The sequence below is a fragment of the Vicia villosa genome, linkage group LG2 (assembly GCF_029867415.1).
Source record: "Vicia villosa cultivar HV-30 ecotype Madison, WI linkage group LG2, Vvil1.0, whole genome shotgun sequence".
NCBI classification, from domain to species: Eukaryota; Viridiplantae; Streptophyta; class Magnoliopsida; order Fabales; family Fabaceae; genus Vicia; species Vicia villosa.
Genome location: NC_081181.1, coordinates 83,423,720 through 83,444,727, shown reverse-complemented (window position 1 = coordinate 83,444,727; position 21,008 = coordinate 83,423,720). Strand labels below are relative to the sequence as shown.

The following is a 21,008-nucleotide window of genomic DNA, read 5'->3' as shown; positions in this document are numbered from 1 at the left end:
TAGTCTATTTAAACATTATTTTAATTATTTATTTGTATATGTTTAAAATAAATACCCTTTTTATGGAGGCTAACAGACAAATTAGACTTTCGAAAAACTCAAATTTAGACTTAAAATTAACCCTCCGACAAACTATAGGTTAGACTTAAACTTCAATTTTTTTTAAAGATCAAACTTAAATTTACCCAAGTCCAACTCGGCCGAATCTATTTCCAATTTTAATTACACTTTTTATTTAAACATATTTAATTACTGCGAATCTTCTTGATTTTGTCAAATTAACTGCGACTTCAATTATAAATTAAGTAAGTATCCACTTGCTTATTTATTTTCTCGAAAATAGTTGTGTACAAGTATTGACAATTGTGGAAAGTGTGCAATAACAATATTAAAACATTTCTAGATCGCATTCCCAGTTCAGATATTATTGTTCGTTGCTTGGTTCGCGCGCTGCACCTTGTTTTCTTCACTACTACCATTTAGTTTTATCTTCTCCCGCTGCACTTGTTTTCGTTTCACGCCGAGCAAGTGTTCGACGAAATGCCTGAACCATGTTTTCTCTCAACGCACCCTATCTCTCGGTGTTTTTTCCCCATTTAACCGTTTCTCTCTTTCCCCCTATCTTTGTGTCTCTTCCTTCTTCCAGGAGGGTGCAACGGGAGCCCGGTTTGATTATTGGGCGAGGGGGTTTTTCCCTCAGGAATGGAGATTGTAATGCTAATAAGGGTTTGTGTTTGTCTTGCTCTCGGTTTTTGACGCGCTGTAAGGATTGGGCTCGAGATTTCTCGTCTTTGGAAGATGAGATTTTGGAGTTTATGCAGAAATCGAAGAACCCTGATGCGTTTCCCACGAAGGAAGAACTGCTTAAAGCTGGGAGAGCAGATTTGGCTGAAGCTATTGTGAAAGAAGGTGGGTGGCTTTCTTATGGGTGGGATTTAAATGATGGGGTTGTTGAAAGGGTTGCTTTTGAAGATGGGAGTGGCAGTGACATTGAAGGGTATGGAACAAGGGAATCTGGGGTTGCTGCTTCTTCTAGTTCTTCTTTAGATAACTCTTTTCAACCAGCTGAATCAGTGTGAGAATCTTGTTTTAATGATGCACCTGCTCTTATCTTTTGGTTTTTAATATTCTTTTATTGTAAATCCCTAACATGATTATTGGAGCTTTTAATTTGGAATATCTTGCTTGAACCTTTACTATTAGCAGTCTGTTTGTCTGTTGGTAGCTTAGTACGTTTGGGACATTTATAACTTTCTACTAGTTTTATTGAAGACTGGTGGTGTTGTATGGAATTGAGTAGTGGACAATAAAAAACCACGAGAATAAAATCATTGTTATAGAGATGTGAATGATGGGTTGGATATGTGAAATTACTAGATGAGATAGAATTATAAATGATAGCATTAGAGAGACCGTTTGGGTAGCACCTATCAGAGAAAGATGTTAGAATCATGACTTAGTCACTTAGGTTCCTTGGGCAATATGGACGAGACCTTTAGATTATTTTTATAGGACAGTTGATTACATGAAGTATAGCCTAGCTTCTAGGAGGAGAGGAAAGCCAAACTATTAAGAAAGACATAGAGGTCAATAGTTTGAATTTGAATATAAATAGAGCATTAAGACGTTATTAAATCCATGTAGCCAACTCCACCTAGTGCAGTAAGTGTTGGTTGATGTTGTATTCTTCTCCTCGAATTGTTTGTAGTTTTAAGCAAGCCCGGTATAGTTCTTGGGTGTAATACTGGTTTAGGAGCTTTTCATTTGGAACATTTTGGATGTATTTTTAATCTTGCAGCAATGAGCTAATATGTTAGTTTAGTTACTATTATATGTTTCTATCATTTTTATTTGATGCCTTGTTATTGTTCTTATCACAATGGATGAATTAGAAGTAACATTATGCTGTGTCCTAAGTGTTAAATTCTTTTTAACAGGGAAATAGAAGTTGAGGAGTCTGGCATTGAGGGTATACTGAATCGTCTGGAAAAACACAGAAATAATTCTTTTGGGCGTCGATTCGGAGAGAAAGAAGATGTCATTTCATCCAATAATAATAAAGATAAAGAGAAATGGGATCATAGAACCACGATAGATGGAGTAAGTAAATGTTATCCATTCCAAATGCTTTAGGCTGTTCCTTAGTTTCTATTTTATTACATATGTCCAATGTAAAAAAGAATATGTTGGGAATCATGGAGCACCAGTGATATTGAAAAAATGTAACATTCATATTTTCAGTGTTTCTTCTATTATATATTTCTCCCAGTCAGTTAAAGCTAGCTAGAGAGTTGTTTTGCTTTTACTCTTCAACGAACATGATTGTGAGCTGTCGTGACCGGAAGTTGAGAGAATCAAGTTTAAAATATTTAAATATAGCTTTTGATGCCTCTCACTACTGAAGTTTTAAAGTATTAATTTTTGCATTTCTTATGTTGTAAAGGCAGCTGACAACCTTGACAATAGTAGTAGACCATCCCCATTAAACCCAACAACCAGTCCTTTAAGTGGTTCACCAATCAAACTTGATCAGCACATATCTCAATTAGGTTCTGATAATGCAAGAAACTCAATTAAGCAAGAGACATGGAGAAGCTGGATTGTTCAGAGGACTGGTTTTTCAGATGCAGATTTTGAAGGTAATCTATCTTACATTTCAAGTTGTTTCATTCTTTGTATTATAATCAGGATCAACTAACATATTTGCAATAATATTATCGACGTACAGATGCTGAAATTATTCCTAGTGATATTCAGAAAGGAGGCGTGAGCAATGTTTCAGGACTACCAGAAATCGGCAAAATACGAGAGTCTTCTCGCGAACCAATAAACGGAGAAAGTGGATCAGATTCTCTTGACGTAATTGGAAATCCAAATCACAATGACATTAAATACCGAATCAAGCTTCTGGAATCAGAGCTATCCTCAGTACTTCACTCATTGAAGTCAAACTCCAATGAAGTTACAATGCTGACAGTAAGTCGTAAGATTTATAGTATAATGAACTAGTAATAGGACTTTCTGTGTAATTTACTTTAATAATAAGTCAAGAAATAGAACGAGATTCACACACTGCATGGGAGTTTCACTCACCAATTATCTTTACATAGTGTGATTTTATTTTATCCATTTTTGAAAAAAACAAATAATATAGATATCAGAATTTGTCACCACCTCTCTTTGCAAGGGCTCATAAAAGGTACATTTTACTATAAATGACAAAAAAATCAGTATATTAAAGACATTTTACAATATGTGTTATTTATTTGGCTAAGCAGTAGGCGAGTAGCCACTAACTACCACAAATGTGTGCTTGTTCACTGAAGAAATTAGATCCCAGAAGAATGTTCACTTATTAATAGAATAGTTTTTCATTCAGTATTTACATCTCTTTGAAGGCCTCTCGGAAAATCATAAAACAAGATTTGATGTGTCTGCTGTATATTTTTTAATAGGACCAGAAGAACTCTTCTGATAATCTCGAAAAGCTTTCCGATGCTTGGGAATTCCAGGAAACTGAAATCATGAATTCTCAAGCCAGACTGCGTTCGTTACGTGCTAAGTTGGCAGTGTTAGAAGGAAAGATGGCATTGGCAATAATGTATCCTCAGACTACTGTTTAAATAATTTCTTATACAAACACAAAAAAAAAAAAAAAACTAAATATTGACAATATTACATTCTTTTCTTCCAGGGATGCACAAAAGGCTCTGGATGAGAAGCAGAATAAAATTGATTATGTCCATAAAGCTTTGAGACGTCTGAAGAGTACTTGTGTAGTATGGCCTAATAATGCTTCAGAAGTATTTTTAGTAGGATCATTTGATGGTTGGTCTTCCCAGGTCTAATCTCTTTCTAAGAACTTCTTATTTAGTTTATTGTAGATATTAGATCCTGTTCATTTGTGCTATTTTAATCAATAATGAATGGTCTAACAAATTTTAGGATGATTAATCAAACTTTTTTTAAGTAATTTTCTCATAACATAGGAAGAGTGTCTTTTTAATTTTAATAACTAAAAGCTATTGAAATAAATGAGATCATAAAAGTGGTTCAGTTTATAAGTTTATCCAAACGCTTTATGGTTCTTGTAAATAGATTCTCTAAAACTATGGTAATTTGCATTTAGAACATGTGATAAAGTTAGAGACCTGTTTCACTTTGCAATAATTTTAAAAAGGAACTCCTTCACTCATCCCTCTTTTATAATTACAATAAGTCACACATCATGTGTTTTCATTGTGTTCTCACATCATGTGTTGTGTTCTCACATCATGTGTTGTGTTCTGGCTTTGGTTAAATAGTTTCATGTGACCAGTTTCTTTGAAAATGTTTTCATATGTTGGTGGCTTGGATGCCATATCAAATGTCAGGTGGTGGTTCACCCAACCGTCTTGCTTAGGATTTGTGTATACAATATAGATGAAAGTACTTTTGGTATCAGCTACCACTTTTGCCTCTGTTTTTGCCTTGAATTCATATTTTATAGGTCACTCTGAAGTGTTTATTCTATGAAATAAAATTGTCTTTGCTTTTGTTATTGTATCCTGTAAAAATCAGTTCTGTTTTATCGTTGATTTGTAGAATGACGGATTCTGCAGAACAACTTTTTTGTATATGGACTCCTCTAATATTTGATCAGATACTTATACCGAGCACAACATATATTTAAATGATATTTAACCGATAGTATTACATTGCAGAGAAAGATGGAGAAATCAACTAACGGTATATTTTCCGTGGTTTTACATATGTATCCTGGACAATACGAGGTTAGTTGTATTCTATCCAAAATGATTTCATGAACTCATCAAAGTTGTGATGAATAAGATATACACAGCAGGTGATATAATGACTTGGTTTTTTGTTGCAGATAAAGTTCATAGTTGACGGTGAATGGAAAATTGACCCGTTGCGCCCGGTGGTTAACAATAATGGATATGTGAATAATCTTCTTGTTGTTCATGATTGATGTAACAAAAATTGAGAGGATGAGAAAATATAAGTAGAGCACAGAAGAGGATGAAAGCATTAGGTTAGCCACCCAATTTTTTTAGCCATTTTTTCACTCTTGTACAAAGTATAGAGTGAGTAGTTTATTGATTCTTTTATTTAGTCCCTGTAACTCTTCTAGATGTAGATAACTTGAATGGTTTCAATCTAATCTTATTTAACCATTTTAACACGTTCTTATAATTGTGCAAGTGGTTCCATATTCACATGTTTCAATAAATGTTCTTCTTAACATACTTCTTGATTAATGGTGGAAGTTGAGAAATGGTTTAATTAAGAGTGTTTGTATGGTTCTAGATGCATTCATTCATGCCTTTTAGCTTGATCTTTTCATTTTCTTTGTAGTACATGTTTTTTGGATGGATGAACGATGAGGGTGGAAGAAAACACTGGTTTTCTTGCTATCTGACATTCCAAAGTCCCAGTAAATTTGATAATCTATAGATGTTTGATTATTAAATATCATATTTATTTACAGGCACATATTTATTCTAACATTACAATTTTTAACTAAATTTTAAAAAGTTAAAGGAAAATATTTTTGTTCATAAGATGTGTTACAGAACATAAGAGTCCGTGGTGTTTTACTTTGTTGGGAGAAATGATAGTATTTAAATTTACAAATAAGATTAAAAATAATCTTGAGCAAGGAAGCTCAATACTACCCAAAATTAATCGATATTTTTGGAATACTATCAGCTATCCTTCTGCCTCCTAGATCCAACCCTGAGAGAGCAGAGAATTTTGGCTTCCAAGTGCAATGCCAATGCCAGCCTTCCAAAGCAGGCTATGAGAAGCAAAACATTTTTTTCGAAAATTTGGTGTTTTTTGGTAATGTATTTATTCAGACCGATGCCGGAGATGAACAACAAAGTACCACCCTCTAGTGTATCAACAACTTTGAGAAGAATCTAGGGCTTGGTCAAAGCAAATGTGAAGCCACTTCCGCAATAGACTCTTGTTGATGCCGCTTCTTTCAGATCGTAACCAAGACTTACTGTAACAGGACTGATTCGATCACCATCATCCCCTAACCCTAGCTGACCATGCTCACCCCAACCCCATGTCTTTATTTCTCCATTCTCTAAAATGAGATGAAAAAAATTATGTCAGCATGTTAATGTAATTGTAAATTTGCTTAGGTGTATGAGAAGAACTATATCCTGCCTGTGACAAGGACGGAATGCTCGGCTCCAGTAGCTATATCAGTAATCTTTGATCCTTCAAGGCCAGGGACTTTTTCCAAGTTGACTTCTCTTGAATCTACAACATGATAAACAAGTTCGCGTTAGAAACGTTTTATCTGGTTATATGGAAGATCGAATTATTTGTGGTAATAGCTCGTATTCTTGGATCGGGATTCCCTGTAATTCAAAACATTACCATTTAACTTCTTAGCTGGACATTCATTGTGAACACCACTAAGCACTCCGAGGTGGTTGCCACCAAGCATGTAAGCCTCCCCATCACCTATACACAAATTCAACAAACAAAATTCACCTTAAAGAAAGGAAGTGACGGAAAGGAGGAAATCGTAAAACTATGGTGTGTAGCGTGATAAATACCAGTCATAGCTAAAGCATGGTTCCACCCTAGAGTGGCTTTAGTGAATTTCAACGTAGAGTTTAAGCGTTGCGGAAGGTGAGAATCTTCAAAGCCCTTGAAGCCTCTTCCCCAGGTGTAAAGATTCCCATCAACTGATCCAACGATAAACCGAAAGACAACGAAACTTTTAGAAAATAATATAATGTAACTTTTTTGCATACTATTGATTTATATGATTTAACTAGATATGATGCAAGGGATGAATGATGGAATTACCAGATAATGCAGCACTATGATCTCCATTTGCAGCAATATCAACTATATCAATATCGTCAAATCCACTAACAATTTTGGGAAGATTAATAGATTTGATTTTATCTTTGGAGACACCCAATTGACCACGCTTTCCAGAGCCAAATCCATAAACTTGATTTGAAAGACAACCTGCATCATCATAATGACCTTAGGTAATTGAAGAAGCAGCAAACTGGTAGCAAAATAATTAGACATAAACACATAAGACTTCAAATTACGGTCCATAATCACAATACCTTTCAACAAGACAAGAGAATGCCGCATTCCACATGCTACCTTCGCAACATGCTGATCAACAAAGCATGGCACTTTGACAGGGGAACAGTGAGAGGCGTAGACGCCATGTCCAAGTTGACCAAAGGAGCCATCTCCGCAAGTGAACAGGCTACCAGTATCTGAAACCAACCAAGAAAAGTGATCAGCTTCCAACAGAAAACTTATCTCAAATATCCATTACAGAAACATAATATAGAAGATAAAGATGCAAACCTGAAACAAAACCTGAGTGGCTCCAACCAGCAGAGACATGGGTTATGAAGTAGTTGTCCAATGATGTTACAGCCTTGGGACACAACATGTTATTGACAACCTCTCCATGGCCTAGTTGACCAGAATTGCCCCTACCCCACGACAATACCTTCCCATCTGCATTTTTTTTTACTTTGGACTATTAATATCTTTGAAGCAGTAATTCAAAAATGGTGAAGTATCCGGGTTTAGTAACTCTGATTAATATAATGTGAATATTTGGAGTAATGATTAAGATATCAAAGACCACTTTGTCAATTAGGGATAAAGCCAAAAATGTAACAAAGAAATAGAAAGAGGGGGAGGGTAGGTATATGTACCGGAGGTTAAGGCGATGACATGAGCGCCGCCGCAGGCAAGTGAAGAGACAGAGGGGAAAGATATTTGTTGAGGGAGATGTTCATCTTGAAGTCTACCTGTTCCTAATTGGCCATCTGTTCCAGCACCCCAACTCCATATTCTTTCTTCTGATTCTCCATTCTCTTCACTTTTCACTTGATCTCTTTCTTCCATCACTCTATTTAATTTCTGATTCCTTCTCTTGTTTTCCAACCAAACATGTACTCCGTACCAAGTACCAACACAACTACTTTAGTTTTGAATTGTGTTTTTTCTGCTTTTATGATGTGTTATTGTGTTTACCTCGTGTGCGTTAGAGTCGGAGAATCTTTGTTTTTTCTACGGTTATTTTTTTCCTAAATTTTCTCTCCAGTTATTTACTTGACAATGAAAAAAATAAATCATTATTGGGAGATATTGATGTTGATATTGATAATTTTATAAAAGTTGAAGTGAAAAGGATAGACTCGAGTTATTTATTTATTTGTTAGAGTAAAATAATAAAAGATTTATTTTTTATCAATAACAATAAAAGGTTTTTTTATGGAGAAAATTTAGTTATAATAAAAGATTTATTTTTTATCAATAACAATAAAAGGTTTTTTATGGAGAAAATTTAGTTACATGTGATTTTTTTTTTCAATAAAGATATGACAATTATACTTAAATAATATTTGGAAATGAAAATAGAAAAGGTTATAGATGTGTAGGAGAAAATTATACTCTTATTATATTTTTATTAAAAAATAATAAAATTGTCACATAAAAAATTGTGCCTAAATTTTTTTCTTTCCCGATATATATTAATGGTATATTCTTTTTGACATTTTTATTTGATCGAATCTTATCATAATTCATAATACAAATTTTATATATTTGTTTTTAAAATATTTATAAACTTTATTTGAATCAATAGAAGTATAAAATTAAAATTAAACTTTATTTGAGTCAACAGAAGTATAAATAAATTAAATTCAAATAATAGTTGTTTCATAAAAAAATTATTTATATAGAATTAATTTAAATGTATTTTTATTTATAAGATTAGAACCTTAAACATTTATTGAATATATTTTTAAATAATAAAAACCATATGAGAAATGTGTTAAAAATTTTAAATTACTACAATAGGAACTAGAGAAAAATCTAAAGCCTTAGAGAGCAATTAAAGACATAATTATTGTTGATATGGTTCGTGAAAATTATAAAGAGAATGCATTCCGGGGCAATTAGTTTTTTTTTTAAAAGACTAAAATGAAATATATATATATATATATATATATATATATATATATATATATATATATATATATATATATATATATATATATATATATATATATTTGTTATTAAAACAAGTCACTCTAGTGTAAGATGTATCGAAGATTACAAGAAGAATTCTAAATTACAACCTAAAATACTAAAAATAAAATGCAAAAAACAGACTATATAACATATAATAAACAAGTTAAAAGATTTAATCTCCATAACTGATAATCACAAAAAATAAAATATTTTAATTTTAACTTCCAAAATGATTTTATCCTCTCAAATAACACTTGCAAATGTTTTGCTTTATATTAAAAAATATGTCTATTTTGCTCTTTCGAAATCACATAGAGTCAAATAGTGTTAAGAATCAATCACACATTTTTCGAAAAACCACCTAACCTACGAAATTGTTAGAGATGGTTCAATAACTTTCATTGAGATGCCGTTGAGAATCCTAACCATTTAGAAATAATAGGGCCACAATCTACTAAAAATCACATTTTACGTACAAATGATTTATCATTTCTTCATCCACGCCACAATTCGCCCATATCTTGGATTGTTTATAACAAAAATCCTCCGCCTAGTCAAATTATCCTTCCTCAGAATAGATTCAATAACAATCTACAGATAAAAATTGAAACCTTGAATGACACAGTCTTCAATCGCAAAATTTGAGAATTAGCCTAATTTTTGTTATTGTTAACTTCAAACAAATTTTTATAAGCACTAATAATCGTGTAGCAAGAAGAGGGATGTAAATTTCATAACCAATAATCGTCTACGTCCACGTGCAGAACAAATGCGGTTAACCGCTCAATACACTATCTCACTAAGTCCTTCTCCCACAGAAGCAACTTCCTACGCCACTTATACGCCTCATGATTCCCCCACCCCTAACTCATTCATCTTTGCTACATTCTCCATCTTATTCTCCGTTAAATCAAACAGCCTACTAAATCTAACCTTCAAAGAAATATTGTCAAGCCAAGAATCTTCCCAGAACAGAGTAGAAGAACTGTCTCTTATCTTCTGAACAATGACCAAACCAATCCCTCCCTAATATTTTTCAAATTCCTCCATCAAACAGATCGACTATCTCCTCCAAAACTTAATCGCCCCCTTTCTCACCATACCGAGAACACAATACCTTATACCAAAGACTTCTCGTCTCATTTAGAATCCTCAAACACCATTTATCAAATAAGGCTAAGTTAAACTCTTTCAACCTCCTAACCCTCACATCTCCATTTTCTTTTTTAAAACAAATAGAATCTCATTTAATTCATAAAAAATTTCTGACTTTCTTGAGGAACGCTAATTAATCGCAAATCATCATATTAGGATTCAAAGATGATCCACGGTATTTTTATAACATGCTTCAATTTTGAAGGTGGTAGTGTATATACATATTCTTCAACTACCTCTTGAACAATACAATACTAAATTTCTAAGAGCCGAGTTAAGCCAACATCAAATCTCAACCAACTGTCTATATAATTGAAACTCCAAAGAAGGTACGCAATCCAACAAGTGAAAAAAAGAAAAGAGAAATTCTTACATGAGAATGATAGAAGAATTCCATAACAGAAACTACAAAAAAAAAAAAAATATATATATATATATATATATATATATATATATATATATATATATATATATATATATATATATATATATATATATATATATATATATATATATATATATATATATATATATATTACTTAAAATAATCACAAATCTTACAGCTAACTTGGGTGCCGAAACTAAACTTTAGAGACAAAAGACAGATGTTCTTATTCTTGAACAAATGAGAATTATGAAGAAGCACCGAGAGTAGTCGTTTTTGGAAATTATCTTTTAAGCCAGTTCAATTTGATAAAGATGTTTTAACACTTGCTTATGTCAAAAGCACCGAGAGAGATGAATTAGAAGCCATTATAAATTATATCCAGAATATGGAGATGGATTTGAGTGGAAATATTACTCCTCAAAAGGAATGAGTAGGGGTTCTGGATCCCAATAACTTTATACTTTCCAAAAGAATAATGTTTCAAGGAACTGTCGCAAAGTTCATGGCCAGAACTTCACTAGACTCATTGAGATTATGTTTGCTTATAATCTTTAATCTGTTGCAATTCTCAAATCTCGAATAGCAGAATAAAAGCAAATAAAGTGATAAAAAAAAGGGGGTTTTCATGATATTGTCAAAGTAGATGTTAATGGATCTTGACTTCTCCAAACACCCTCTTATTTGGATGTGAGGGTCTTTGAAAATGTACAAGTTCAACTTCTATGGGTACTACACTATGAAAAATGGCACATATAAAACTCATCACTAATGAGGAACGTTATTAAAGCGATATGACTGGTGATAACTTATGTCCTTGATGTAAAAGTTGCTGTTAATTACAAACCTTAATAAAAAAACATGACATACCATAAATCATGTTTAAGGGATACTATCAATTTTTGTTGCCCGTGTGTTGATTTACGCATAACATATTTTTGATTTATGTGTATGGAAAAATGAGAAAACATGGTGATGAGCATTTTTGGTCAAGGCTCTCACTATTGTAGCATTAGCAAAACCACAGCACAATCAAACACTCAAATCAACATTGACGAGCAAATCAAACTTGTAAGCAAAATGCCATGAGACAAATCATGCAGATTGAAGGAAGGAATAAAAAGGTTTCTGCTAATTTAAGAAATAAGATTCATTACACAGAAGAAAATCTTACAATTTCAAATCCAAATAATCGAGAAAACAACATAACTTAAACCCAACTATTTACCACATTACATTTATAACGTAGACATCAAAAACACAAACTAAATTACATGATTAACTTCTATAAATTACATCCTAGAACCTCATGTGTTGAGCATCTTTCTCCTAAACATGACAAGACAGCAAAAAAAAAGGAATAAAAAAAACTACATAGATCTAACCCCAAAATAAGATAACCCTTTCAGAATTACATTATATCATCATAAGCAACAATTTCTCTACCTCTGGAAGGAACTTCAAGAACTGAGCTACCAGAACCATCATTACTACTTTTGGTATTCCCTATAGCTGACGCAAGTTTATTATTTCTTCCATGTCGCCTCAAAGGTACATCAGCCCGCACAAGCTTTGACGTAGACACACTATCTTTGTTTTTACCAACTCCTTCTCTCCACATGGCTAGAGGATCTGTTGCCCACAACACCTGAACCTGTTACACACATGCACCAAAGTCATTCTTTCATATTTTCAATAAAACATTATTAGGAGAATGTAATTCACCCTCCAACATGGTGCGGGAAGAGTTAGCAACATGATTCTCTTTAGGAAAAGAACTCGGGTTTGATTACAGGAGTCGCCTATTTGGGAGGTAGAGGTAGCCTAACCTCGATAAAAAATAGATGTTCTGTCGCCGACTTAAAGATTAGTTTCATAACGGGCCCAAATGTCCTCAGCCATGGAGATATCTTACAGCACCTAATGGGGTCAAAGATTTAAAAAAGAATACCTGAGTTTTATACATTGAAACAACTAGTGGCAGACTGGATGGTTCATAACGAGCATATGTTGTGATGCCTACTGCAAGTTAAACACCCTAATAAACAACGTTTTGAATACCAAACCAAACTGGATGGTTCAACCGATTGAAACATGATCAAAAAGTGTCTACAGTTGTCTGCTTGATTATTTGAGCAGTTTTGTCCCAACTCAGCTTTTATAGCAGTTGAGCCATAACCCAAGAGTTTTGCCTGTTCAATTTTTTAACATTAAGGATGACAAAAAGGCATGTCTGCCCCGTTAAGACCCGTCCCGCCAAAGCCCGCCAAAAATAGGACGTTGCGAGGCGGTAACCCTGGCTTTCACCCAAATTTGAAATATTTAGGTGAAAAAAACTAATTATTGTTGTTGTCTTAAACTCTACAGAGAGTTAAATTTTAGCTTTGTCGATAGTGTTGGATTCCATATTCTATAGACACTATAAATTACTAAAAAATGGAATTTTTAATTTGAACAACGAAACTGCAGCGTTTCAAATGCAAAATTTGAAACCCTGAGTGAAAAGGAGGTACCTTTTTGGAATTGACGGTGACGCCAAAGGAAGGATCGTGGCCAGCGGCGATGGCGGCATCAGCCGAGTCTTTATTCCGGTAGGTTATATAACCGACGGCGTCACGGTCGATACGGATGCGACAGATGGAGCCGTAGATCTCAAATCGAGACTTGAGATCGAGGACGGAGCAGTCAAGAGGGAGACCCATGACGAGTACCGCAGAAGGAGGCGTCGGCCTGGTGGTGGGTCTATCTTCCTCCGCTGGTTCCGGCAACGGACGGCGGCGCTTGAAGTCGTGGCGGGAAAAGTAGGGGCTGTCTCTCTTGCGACTCATTGTGGTGTGTAGTGACAGTGTGCTTGAGAGAGAAATGAGAATAGCTAGACTGAGATACGCTTTATTTTATCTAAATTTATTTATAAAACATTTTAAAAATAAATTTATATTTATTTTGATTTAATTGATGTTCATTGTTTTAGTCACAAAATTTATTAAAACTAGCGTTTAAACGGGCACTCCCGTGCCCGTTTATCCGCTTTTTTAATGTGCACAGCATCAAAATATATATAAATATTTTTTTGTAAATTTTATAATATGCACACTCGTGTACTTGGTCTGTCCGCTCTTTTTATCATACACATAGGGAGTAAATCCATCAGAGCATAATCCAAGCCTGACATTTCTAGGTTCTGCGGAAAAATCAGGATGTATTCGATCAAAGTGCTTCCAAGCCTCGCCATCAGATGGATATCGCATAGTGCCTGGACTTGTTTTGTTTGTATGATGCCATGTCATCTGACTTGCATTATGCATTGAAGCAAACATTCTTTTTAACCTTGGTATAATCGGAAGATAAAACATGGACTTCATTGCTACACGTGTTTGCTTACGATTAACAGCTTTACTTTGAATTTGATATCTTGGACTCTCACAGAACTTACATTCCTCCAACAATCCATCATTAGTACCAAACTCAATATCATAAAACAACATGCAACCATTAGTGCAACAGTCAATTTTTCTTACACTTAAACCTAACTTCGACACCAACTTCTTTGCATCATTAAAAGTTGTAGGCAAGTTGTCTTTCATAGGAGTCGAGTCTAACATCCTTTTTGTGAAGAATTCCAAACACTAATCAGGAACATTCCAATTTTCCTTGACAGCCAATAATTTCACACACATTGATAATTTTGAGTCAGACGATCCCTCAAACAACGGTATATTCATCTCATTCAACAACTGATAAAATCTCTGCGCTTCCTCATTCGGCAACTCATCCCCATCAAAATCTTCAAGTTGATCATAGGTCACATTCACACCAAAAGCATCCTCAACCATGTCACCGATCAGATTAAAGTTTTCCTCATATTCCATAGTCGGTATACTACTTAAAGCATGCGGATTGCTAGTCTCTGGCACGTTCACCGGCAATTTTTCACCATTAGACGTCCAAACCCAATAATTTATAATGAAACCCCTTCTATGCAAATGACGTGTTACTTCCTCTGGATCATCCAATTTCATATGAGTAAATTTAACTATTTAATATATGCACAAATAATACATTATATACTACAAATAATAAAATATTTTTTAAATACAAATACTACAAATTATACATATAACAATATTATGTTTTTGTTTTAAATACATATTTAATAAAATATTTTTAATACATAACTATTATTTTCTATTTTAAAAAAATATATAATAAAAATCTAACATATAGTACATACTATATATTCTATTTTTTAAAATTTTATCTATAACTATATATATATATATATATATATATATATATATATATATATAAAGGATAGAGTGTTTTGGGCTGGCCTATTTTACTTTCTATTATTCCCCTAAAAAATAATGACATTGCCAATATTAACTGTGGACCTCCGATTTTTTTTTTTAATACCGGGCCATACCTCTGATCTGTAGAGATACGTGAACTGACTCTTTTTTGTCGCTTAATGCTTTCGCATTTTTTTGAAAATATCACAGAGTCGCCACCGACCTTTTATTTTATCCAATTAAGGAAAGGTTTATAAAAGAAACAGAAAAAAGACCTTTAAGAAATTCTGGGTAAGGGGGTAGGTTATACAAAGGGAAGGTGTTAGCACCCTTTGTATCCATGGTTATCCATGGGCTCTTAAGTTTGCTTAGCTCACTTGTTTTTCGATCACTTTTCAATTGCTCTGAAATTGCTCATATGTGGTTTCAAATACTTTTGTAATTTGAATTTTGTAATGATCCGTGTGTGGATGTATACAAAATGCTTGTTTATCTTTCGAAAGATGTTTTGAAAAGAACGTTAACTTTGTAATGATCCGTGTTTGGATGTATACAAAGTATTGTCTTTTTGGAAAGTTTTGTTTTGAAAAACAACAGTGTATGAGAATTTTGTTTGTTTTGATTTGAGCAAGCAAACTAGGAGGTCTACCCTGAGTTGTAAGGTCTTTATCCTATTTCCTTTAAAAATCTATCCTTTCACCGGATATAAAAGCAAGGTTCGATTTTGTACTCAAAACAGTGGAATTTTGACTTTGATTTTGAAAGGAATGAGAAGGGATTACCTCAAGAGGTGCAAGTGTGATTGTGATTGGATTCAGATATTTATCTTTGAAGTTAGTGATCTAACGGTTCAATTTTATCTTTGACATACACGCAGTTTATATTTGCTGGAAATTAAAGTGCGGAAATGTAAAGTGCGGAAAGTAAATCTACGCTATTACATCGATTGTGCGGGAAATGTAAACTAGCCTATTTACATGAATTTGACATCCTATACATTTATCTAGGAATTTTAAATTGCAAGAAAAATAAAAGGCATGTTTTTGGATTTTTTATGATTGATTTTAATTATAATTAATGCATAATTAATTAAATTAAAATGGAGAAAAAAGATGAAAATTGATTTAAACCTAGAAATTAAGTTTAAAATATGCACAAAATATTTGTTAATTAATTTTAAAACAAAACTAATTTTTTTGGAATTTTTGGAAATTGATTTGAAATTGATTTAAGTTAATTAAAACATAATTATGCAAATAATTATACAAATAATTAAAACTTAAAAAGAAAATTATTCAAAATATGTACAAAATTAGTTTATAATATATAAACAATATTTAACACAAAGAACAATTTTTTTTTATGATTTTTGATTGGTTAGAATAATTAAAAAAGCAAATATATAAATATATACTAATTAATTATGCAAAATATTGAAATTTTGAAGAAAAATAAAATATTTTTATTTCATAAAATAGTATATTATTTTAGAAGTCTAAAAATATTTTTTGTGTATTTTTTGGATTTTTAAAACTATTTTTAATTAATTTAACAAAGAAATCAAAATAAAATAGAAAATAAAATAGAAATAAAAGGATACTGATCCTGTGTGGAAATTTATGAGGGAGTATGGTGTGCACGCGTGATCTGGAGCGTTGGATGAGTCATAAATGAGATCAGATGGTCCAGATGGTGAGGGAACATCACTTATGACACGCCTGCAAAACACTGAAACCAAGGGTTATATTTAAAAAAACGCGCGCGTCAGAACCAATAGGGAGGTGACACGTCTTCGTCTTCAACCTTCAGACAAGACTTTTAATAGCGCTTTCTTACCAAAAGCGCTGTAATTGGTTACTTACTAAACCTGCAAAATAGCGAATAGGGTCAAACGTACACATAAACTTGGCGCGACCTATCAGTTCAATTCGTTTGGTCCATGCGAATTCAATGGTACTAATTAGAACCTCTAATTTTGCCTAATTTGGAAAGCCCTAATTTTGAAGCTATGAACCCTAAAATGGTGATTTCGTTTGTACATGTCCAAACTTCAATTAAGTTTCCAGAAATGATCTACACCTCAAACCAAACTCAATAGTATGTCTACATCTTGTTAAACGTGTGTGAATAACCAGATACGAATTGATTTTAGTTTGAACAAATTTTGACCTGTGTAGCTCGATTCAGTGAGCTTCAAGGCTTGTAATTGATTGAGATAGCTTCAGTGATGTTCAAGGAACGTGTTTGAGTGTTTAGTTTGAATGGAAAGTGACTTAAACTTGGAATTCGAATTTCAAAATTCTTTGAATATTTTAAGAGATTACAAGTGTGTTACAAGCAAGAGTTTTGCTCTCAATTTCTGTCTCTATTGTTACTGAAGTGCTATAGCCTATTTATAAGCATTAGAGTGCTTAGAAACTAAGCCAAAAGCTTTGATGAGTTTTTTTGGAATCTTGACTTTTTCAACATTGGTAGCTTTGTCTTTAAGCCACCATGGCTTGATTTTCTTCTTCTCCTCTGCTGTACTTTGCTTTGGGACAGAGTTGAATGAGTCTTGCTTGGAAGACAAGCTATTCTTTATCCATTTCAATTTCTTTTTAATTTTAATCTTAAAATAAGATAAAATTATGCCAAAAATGGATAAAAAATGATGTGGGCTTAGCCTTGGTCGTGGGAGGCCCATTACATCATGGAAATGATGTTTGAATGCTGAAAACTTGGCCCCATTTGGAAAAAATGCATTTTTGAGCAATGTTGATTTCATGTATTTTCCCAAAATTTAGCCAACTTCAACAAGGTGTAAATCCCTCAATTTTTGTCATATGAAGGAGATCTTGCACTTTTTGGAAACCTCAAAGAGTCCTCTAACCAATGTCTTTGGTCTCATGTCAAAATGATTTTTGAAGCTCCTTGTGTGTCCTTTTGAAAAAAGTGTCTTTTTGTTGACTTTGAAAATGACCTGTAATGTCTTTGATCATATTTTTCAAATGGTGAATCCAATGACCATGGGATCAATGGCATTTGAAAGATAATTGAATTTCCTTCAAAACAAGCTTTGGTATGAATTTTTTGGATGAAGGATGAGAGAGTTATGATCAGTCAAAGTTGAGTTGACTTTTCAGGCAAAAACCCTAATTTTGAATCTTAGGGTTTTGTTGATTTTTGATCTTTCCTTGATGAATTATGATCATCCAATGATCAAATGATGAATCCTTTGACAAAATATGGACTTTGACAAAAAATTTCATTTTTGACTGTCTGTTGACTTTTTTGGTCAAACGGGTCGTCTGTTGACTGTTTGAGCTGCTGACGGTGCGTCTGAGTGAATTGAAGTTTGAAAATTTGTATGATGGTACTTTGAGATATATGGATGTGTATGAAATCCATTTGAGCTCTCAAAAACTTGTTGCTCCTGTAAAACAAGAAAAACCCTGATTAGGGACTGTTTGTGTAGGAGACAGTTAAGCGTACCTGATTTTTGTACAGTGTTGAGTCTCTGCTAATCGCGTGATATTCAGAAGACTTCTAGCACAAAAGATCTTGGAATTTTGAATTGTGAAAGATTGATTTGATTGATGGTACAAAACACTGAGAATTGTACTGCCAGCAGTTTGGCTGTCAACTGACTGTTCAGGTATTGATGTAGCAGTTAGAGTGAAAAATCAACAGTCAAAGTTAATTTTCTTTTTTTTTGTTGTTTTTTGTTTTTGTTTTATGTGAAAAATGAAAGTTTATTTACATGACTTGTTAGAAAAACACAGACATAATAAATAACTAATATTTACGGTATGCGGGCAAAATTACTGATAATAACCCTGAAAATCATTTAATGCACAGAAATAGGAATATTTGACTGGCAGAAAACACACAAAATATTATCTTAGTAATTAAGCAATATTATGACAAATAGTACAACATTTAATACTGACAGTACAAATATTACATACTATATTGAACAGTACGACGAATAAACGGTACATTTAAGAAATGAGAAATACGGCAAATTTTAAGAATGACGATTGATAACCCATGCTATGAACAATAACATGTAGATGATTGGGAGCATAACCATTGCAGGTCCACACTCCTCAGGACTATGCAGGCAGAAGAAAGTCATGATCACCGTAGCAATGGTGATGACTGTAAGAAACAGTGTCTCTATCCACTTTGCCATTCTTGTCAGGGAAGAAGAGAAAATAGATATGAGATAGGAATTTGAAAGATGAGTTGGAATTTGATGTGAGATTTTATGAAAGAAAATGAGAGGTATTTATAGAATGGAAAGAAGGAAAGAGACGTTGGGGAATGATGTGATTCCGTACAAAAAGGAAAATTTGAGTGGAAGTAAGATTTGAAAGAAAGTGTATGATAGTGTTGGAAAAAAGAAAGATTTGATTTTTGAAAAAGAGATTTGAAAAGATTTTTGCAAATAATGGAATATAGTACAACAATTAGTGGGAAACAAAAGATAATAATAATCTACTTGTTACCAATACAGTCTGAGTTTCCTGATTCTGCGCCTGCAAAAAGATTTAACTCTGTACCAATTGTGTCAGTACTATTTATCTGTAAATAAATAAATAGCATGTGTGAAGTAATAAACAGTATTTGGTGTTTGCGTAAGAATAAATTCAACTGCAAGCCACATTACTGTATAAGAAAAATTCTAAAAACTAAGTATTTCATATGTCAGGATATTTGTTGAAATAAAAATCCATGATTATATGAGACCCTTAATTTTCAGATTGGAGTTTTCTTGAAAAATATGTGGGCAAATTTTGGGGTATAACAGTTGCCCCTATTCAATCTTCTTAAACCTGAAGAGATTGTTTGAAATCTGAAGGTAGAAGATGATTGAATATTTAGATGCCCTGAAAATTTGCACTTACCTTGATCAGAAGAGATGTTGGAAGTTGCATTTGAATGTCGTCTGCGAAATGTTGTTGGCAGATTGAAACATTACCTGAGATGGGCTTTCATATGCCACCTGGTGAATGTGTTGATGGTTTGTTCATCAGAATGAATTCATTGATTATATCTTGATGAAGGATTTGAAAGTCTTTGTGTTGACTATTTCGGAACCGTCCAAGGTTACCGCTTTAAGTCTTGGAAGATAATCGTTACGGAACTTGTCCAAAGTTTTTCCGATTTAGATTTTGGAAGTTTGATCATTGTGGAACCGTCTGAGGTATCGCTTTAGATCTGCAATGTTAGATCGTTTTGGAACCGTCTGAGGTATCGCTTTAGATCTGCAACGTTAGATCGTTCTGGAACCGCCTGAGGTATCGCTTTAGATCTTTGATGCTAGATCGTTCTGGAACCGTCTGAGGTATCAACTTTAGATCTGTGATGCTAGATCGTTCTGGAACCGTCTGAGGTATCGTTTTAGATCTGTGATGCTAGATCGTTCTGGAACCGCCTGAGGTATCGCTTTAGATCTGCAACGTTAGATCGTTCATGAACCGTCTGAGGTATCAACTTTAGATCTGTGATGCTAGATCGTTCTGGAACCGTCTGAGGTATCAACTTAGATCTGCAATGTCTGTTTTTGAGTTGGTAAGTGATCAGAATGAATCTTCGGCTTGATTATATCTGAGAGAACCGTTCATGGAATTCAGGTGAACACGGCATGTGATTGAGAACATCTTTGTTGAAGATATCTGCCTACCTGAAAAATCAAGTTAGTGATATGCAATGTTTATGATGCATGTAAATGTGAGATATTCCCGGAGAAATATGCATGTTATGTTGTGTATGAATATGCGCATGATGCATGATGTATGATGTATGATGTATGATGTATGATGTATGAATATGTGAATGTATGAATGTATGAATATGTGAATGTATGAATGTGATGTCAAGCTTCTAATTGGAAAAATAAATTCCCACTAGTCAGCTGGACATGAATGTATTGTGATCGTTGATGATCTTTTGTCTTGCTTGAGTACCCTCGTCTGGGGAAATTCTTTGAGAACCCGGGTATCCCGTTGAAGGATCTTTGACTACTGCTTGAGGAACCAAAGGTAACTGGAAGTTCTGATGCCCTTTCAAATGGGAATGAGGAAGATGCATAATCCTCCGATGCACTATCTGACCAAGTCCGGGTGCGGGGATCACACCTTCTGAAGATA

At 33.5% G+C, this 21,008-nt stretch overlaps 2 protein-coding genes across 2 annotated transcripts; one reads left to right on the top strand and one right to left on the bottom strand.

Moving 5' to 3' along the window:
• The first annotated feature begins 326 nt into the window (after positions 1-326).
• On the top strand, positions 327-5,204 carry LOC131651602 (protein PTST homolog 2, chloroplastic). The gene is made up of 8 exons (XM_058921261.1): positions 327-1,075; positions 1,938-2,100; positions 2,444-2,639; positions 2,729-2,976; positions 3,456-3,601; positions 3,695-3,842; positions 4,704-4,772; positions 4,874-5,204. The coding sequence occupies exons 1-8, from the start codon at positions 552-554 to the stop codon at positions 4,970-4,972; spliced, it is 1,593 nt and encodes a 530-aa protein (XP_058777244.1). The 5' UTR covers positions 327-551; the 3' UTR covers positions 4,973-5,204.
• A 324-nt stretch (positions 5,205-5,528) lies between these two features.
• Positions 5,529-13,468, bottom strand: LOC131651603 (ultraviolet-B receptor UVR8). Its single transcript, XM_058921262.1, has 10 exons — positions 13,099-13,468; positions 12,001-12,239; positions 7,722-7,939; positions 7,363-7,518; positions 7,110-7,268; positions 6,835-7,002; positions 6,579-6,710; positions 6,397-6,483; positions 6,181-6,276; positions 5,529-6,097 (listed from the first exon to the last, which is right to left on the bottom strand). The coding sequence occupies exons 1-10, from the start codon at positions 13,411-13,413 to the stop codon at positions 5,925-5,927; spliced, it is 1,743 nt and encodes a 580-aa protein (XP_058777245.1). The 5' UTR covers positions 13,414-13,468; the 3' UTR covers positions 5,529-5,924.
• Positions 13,469-21,008: the final 7,540 nt, after the last annotated feature.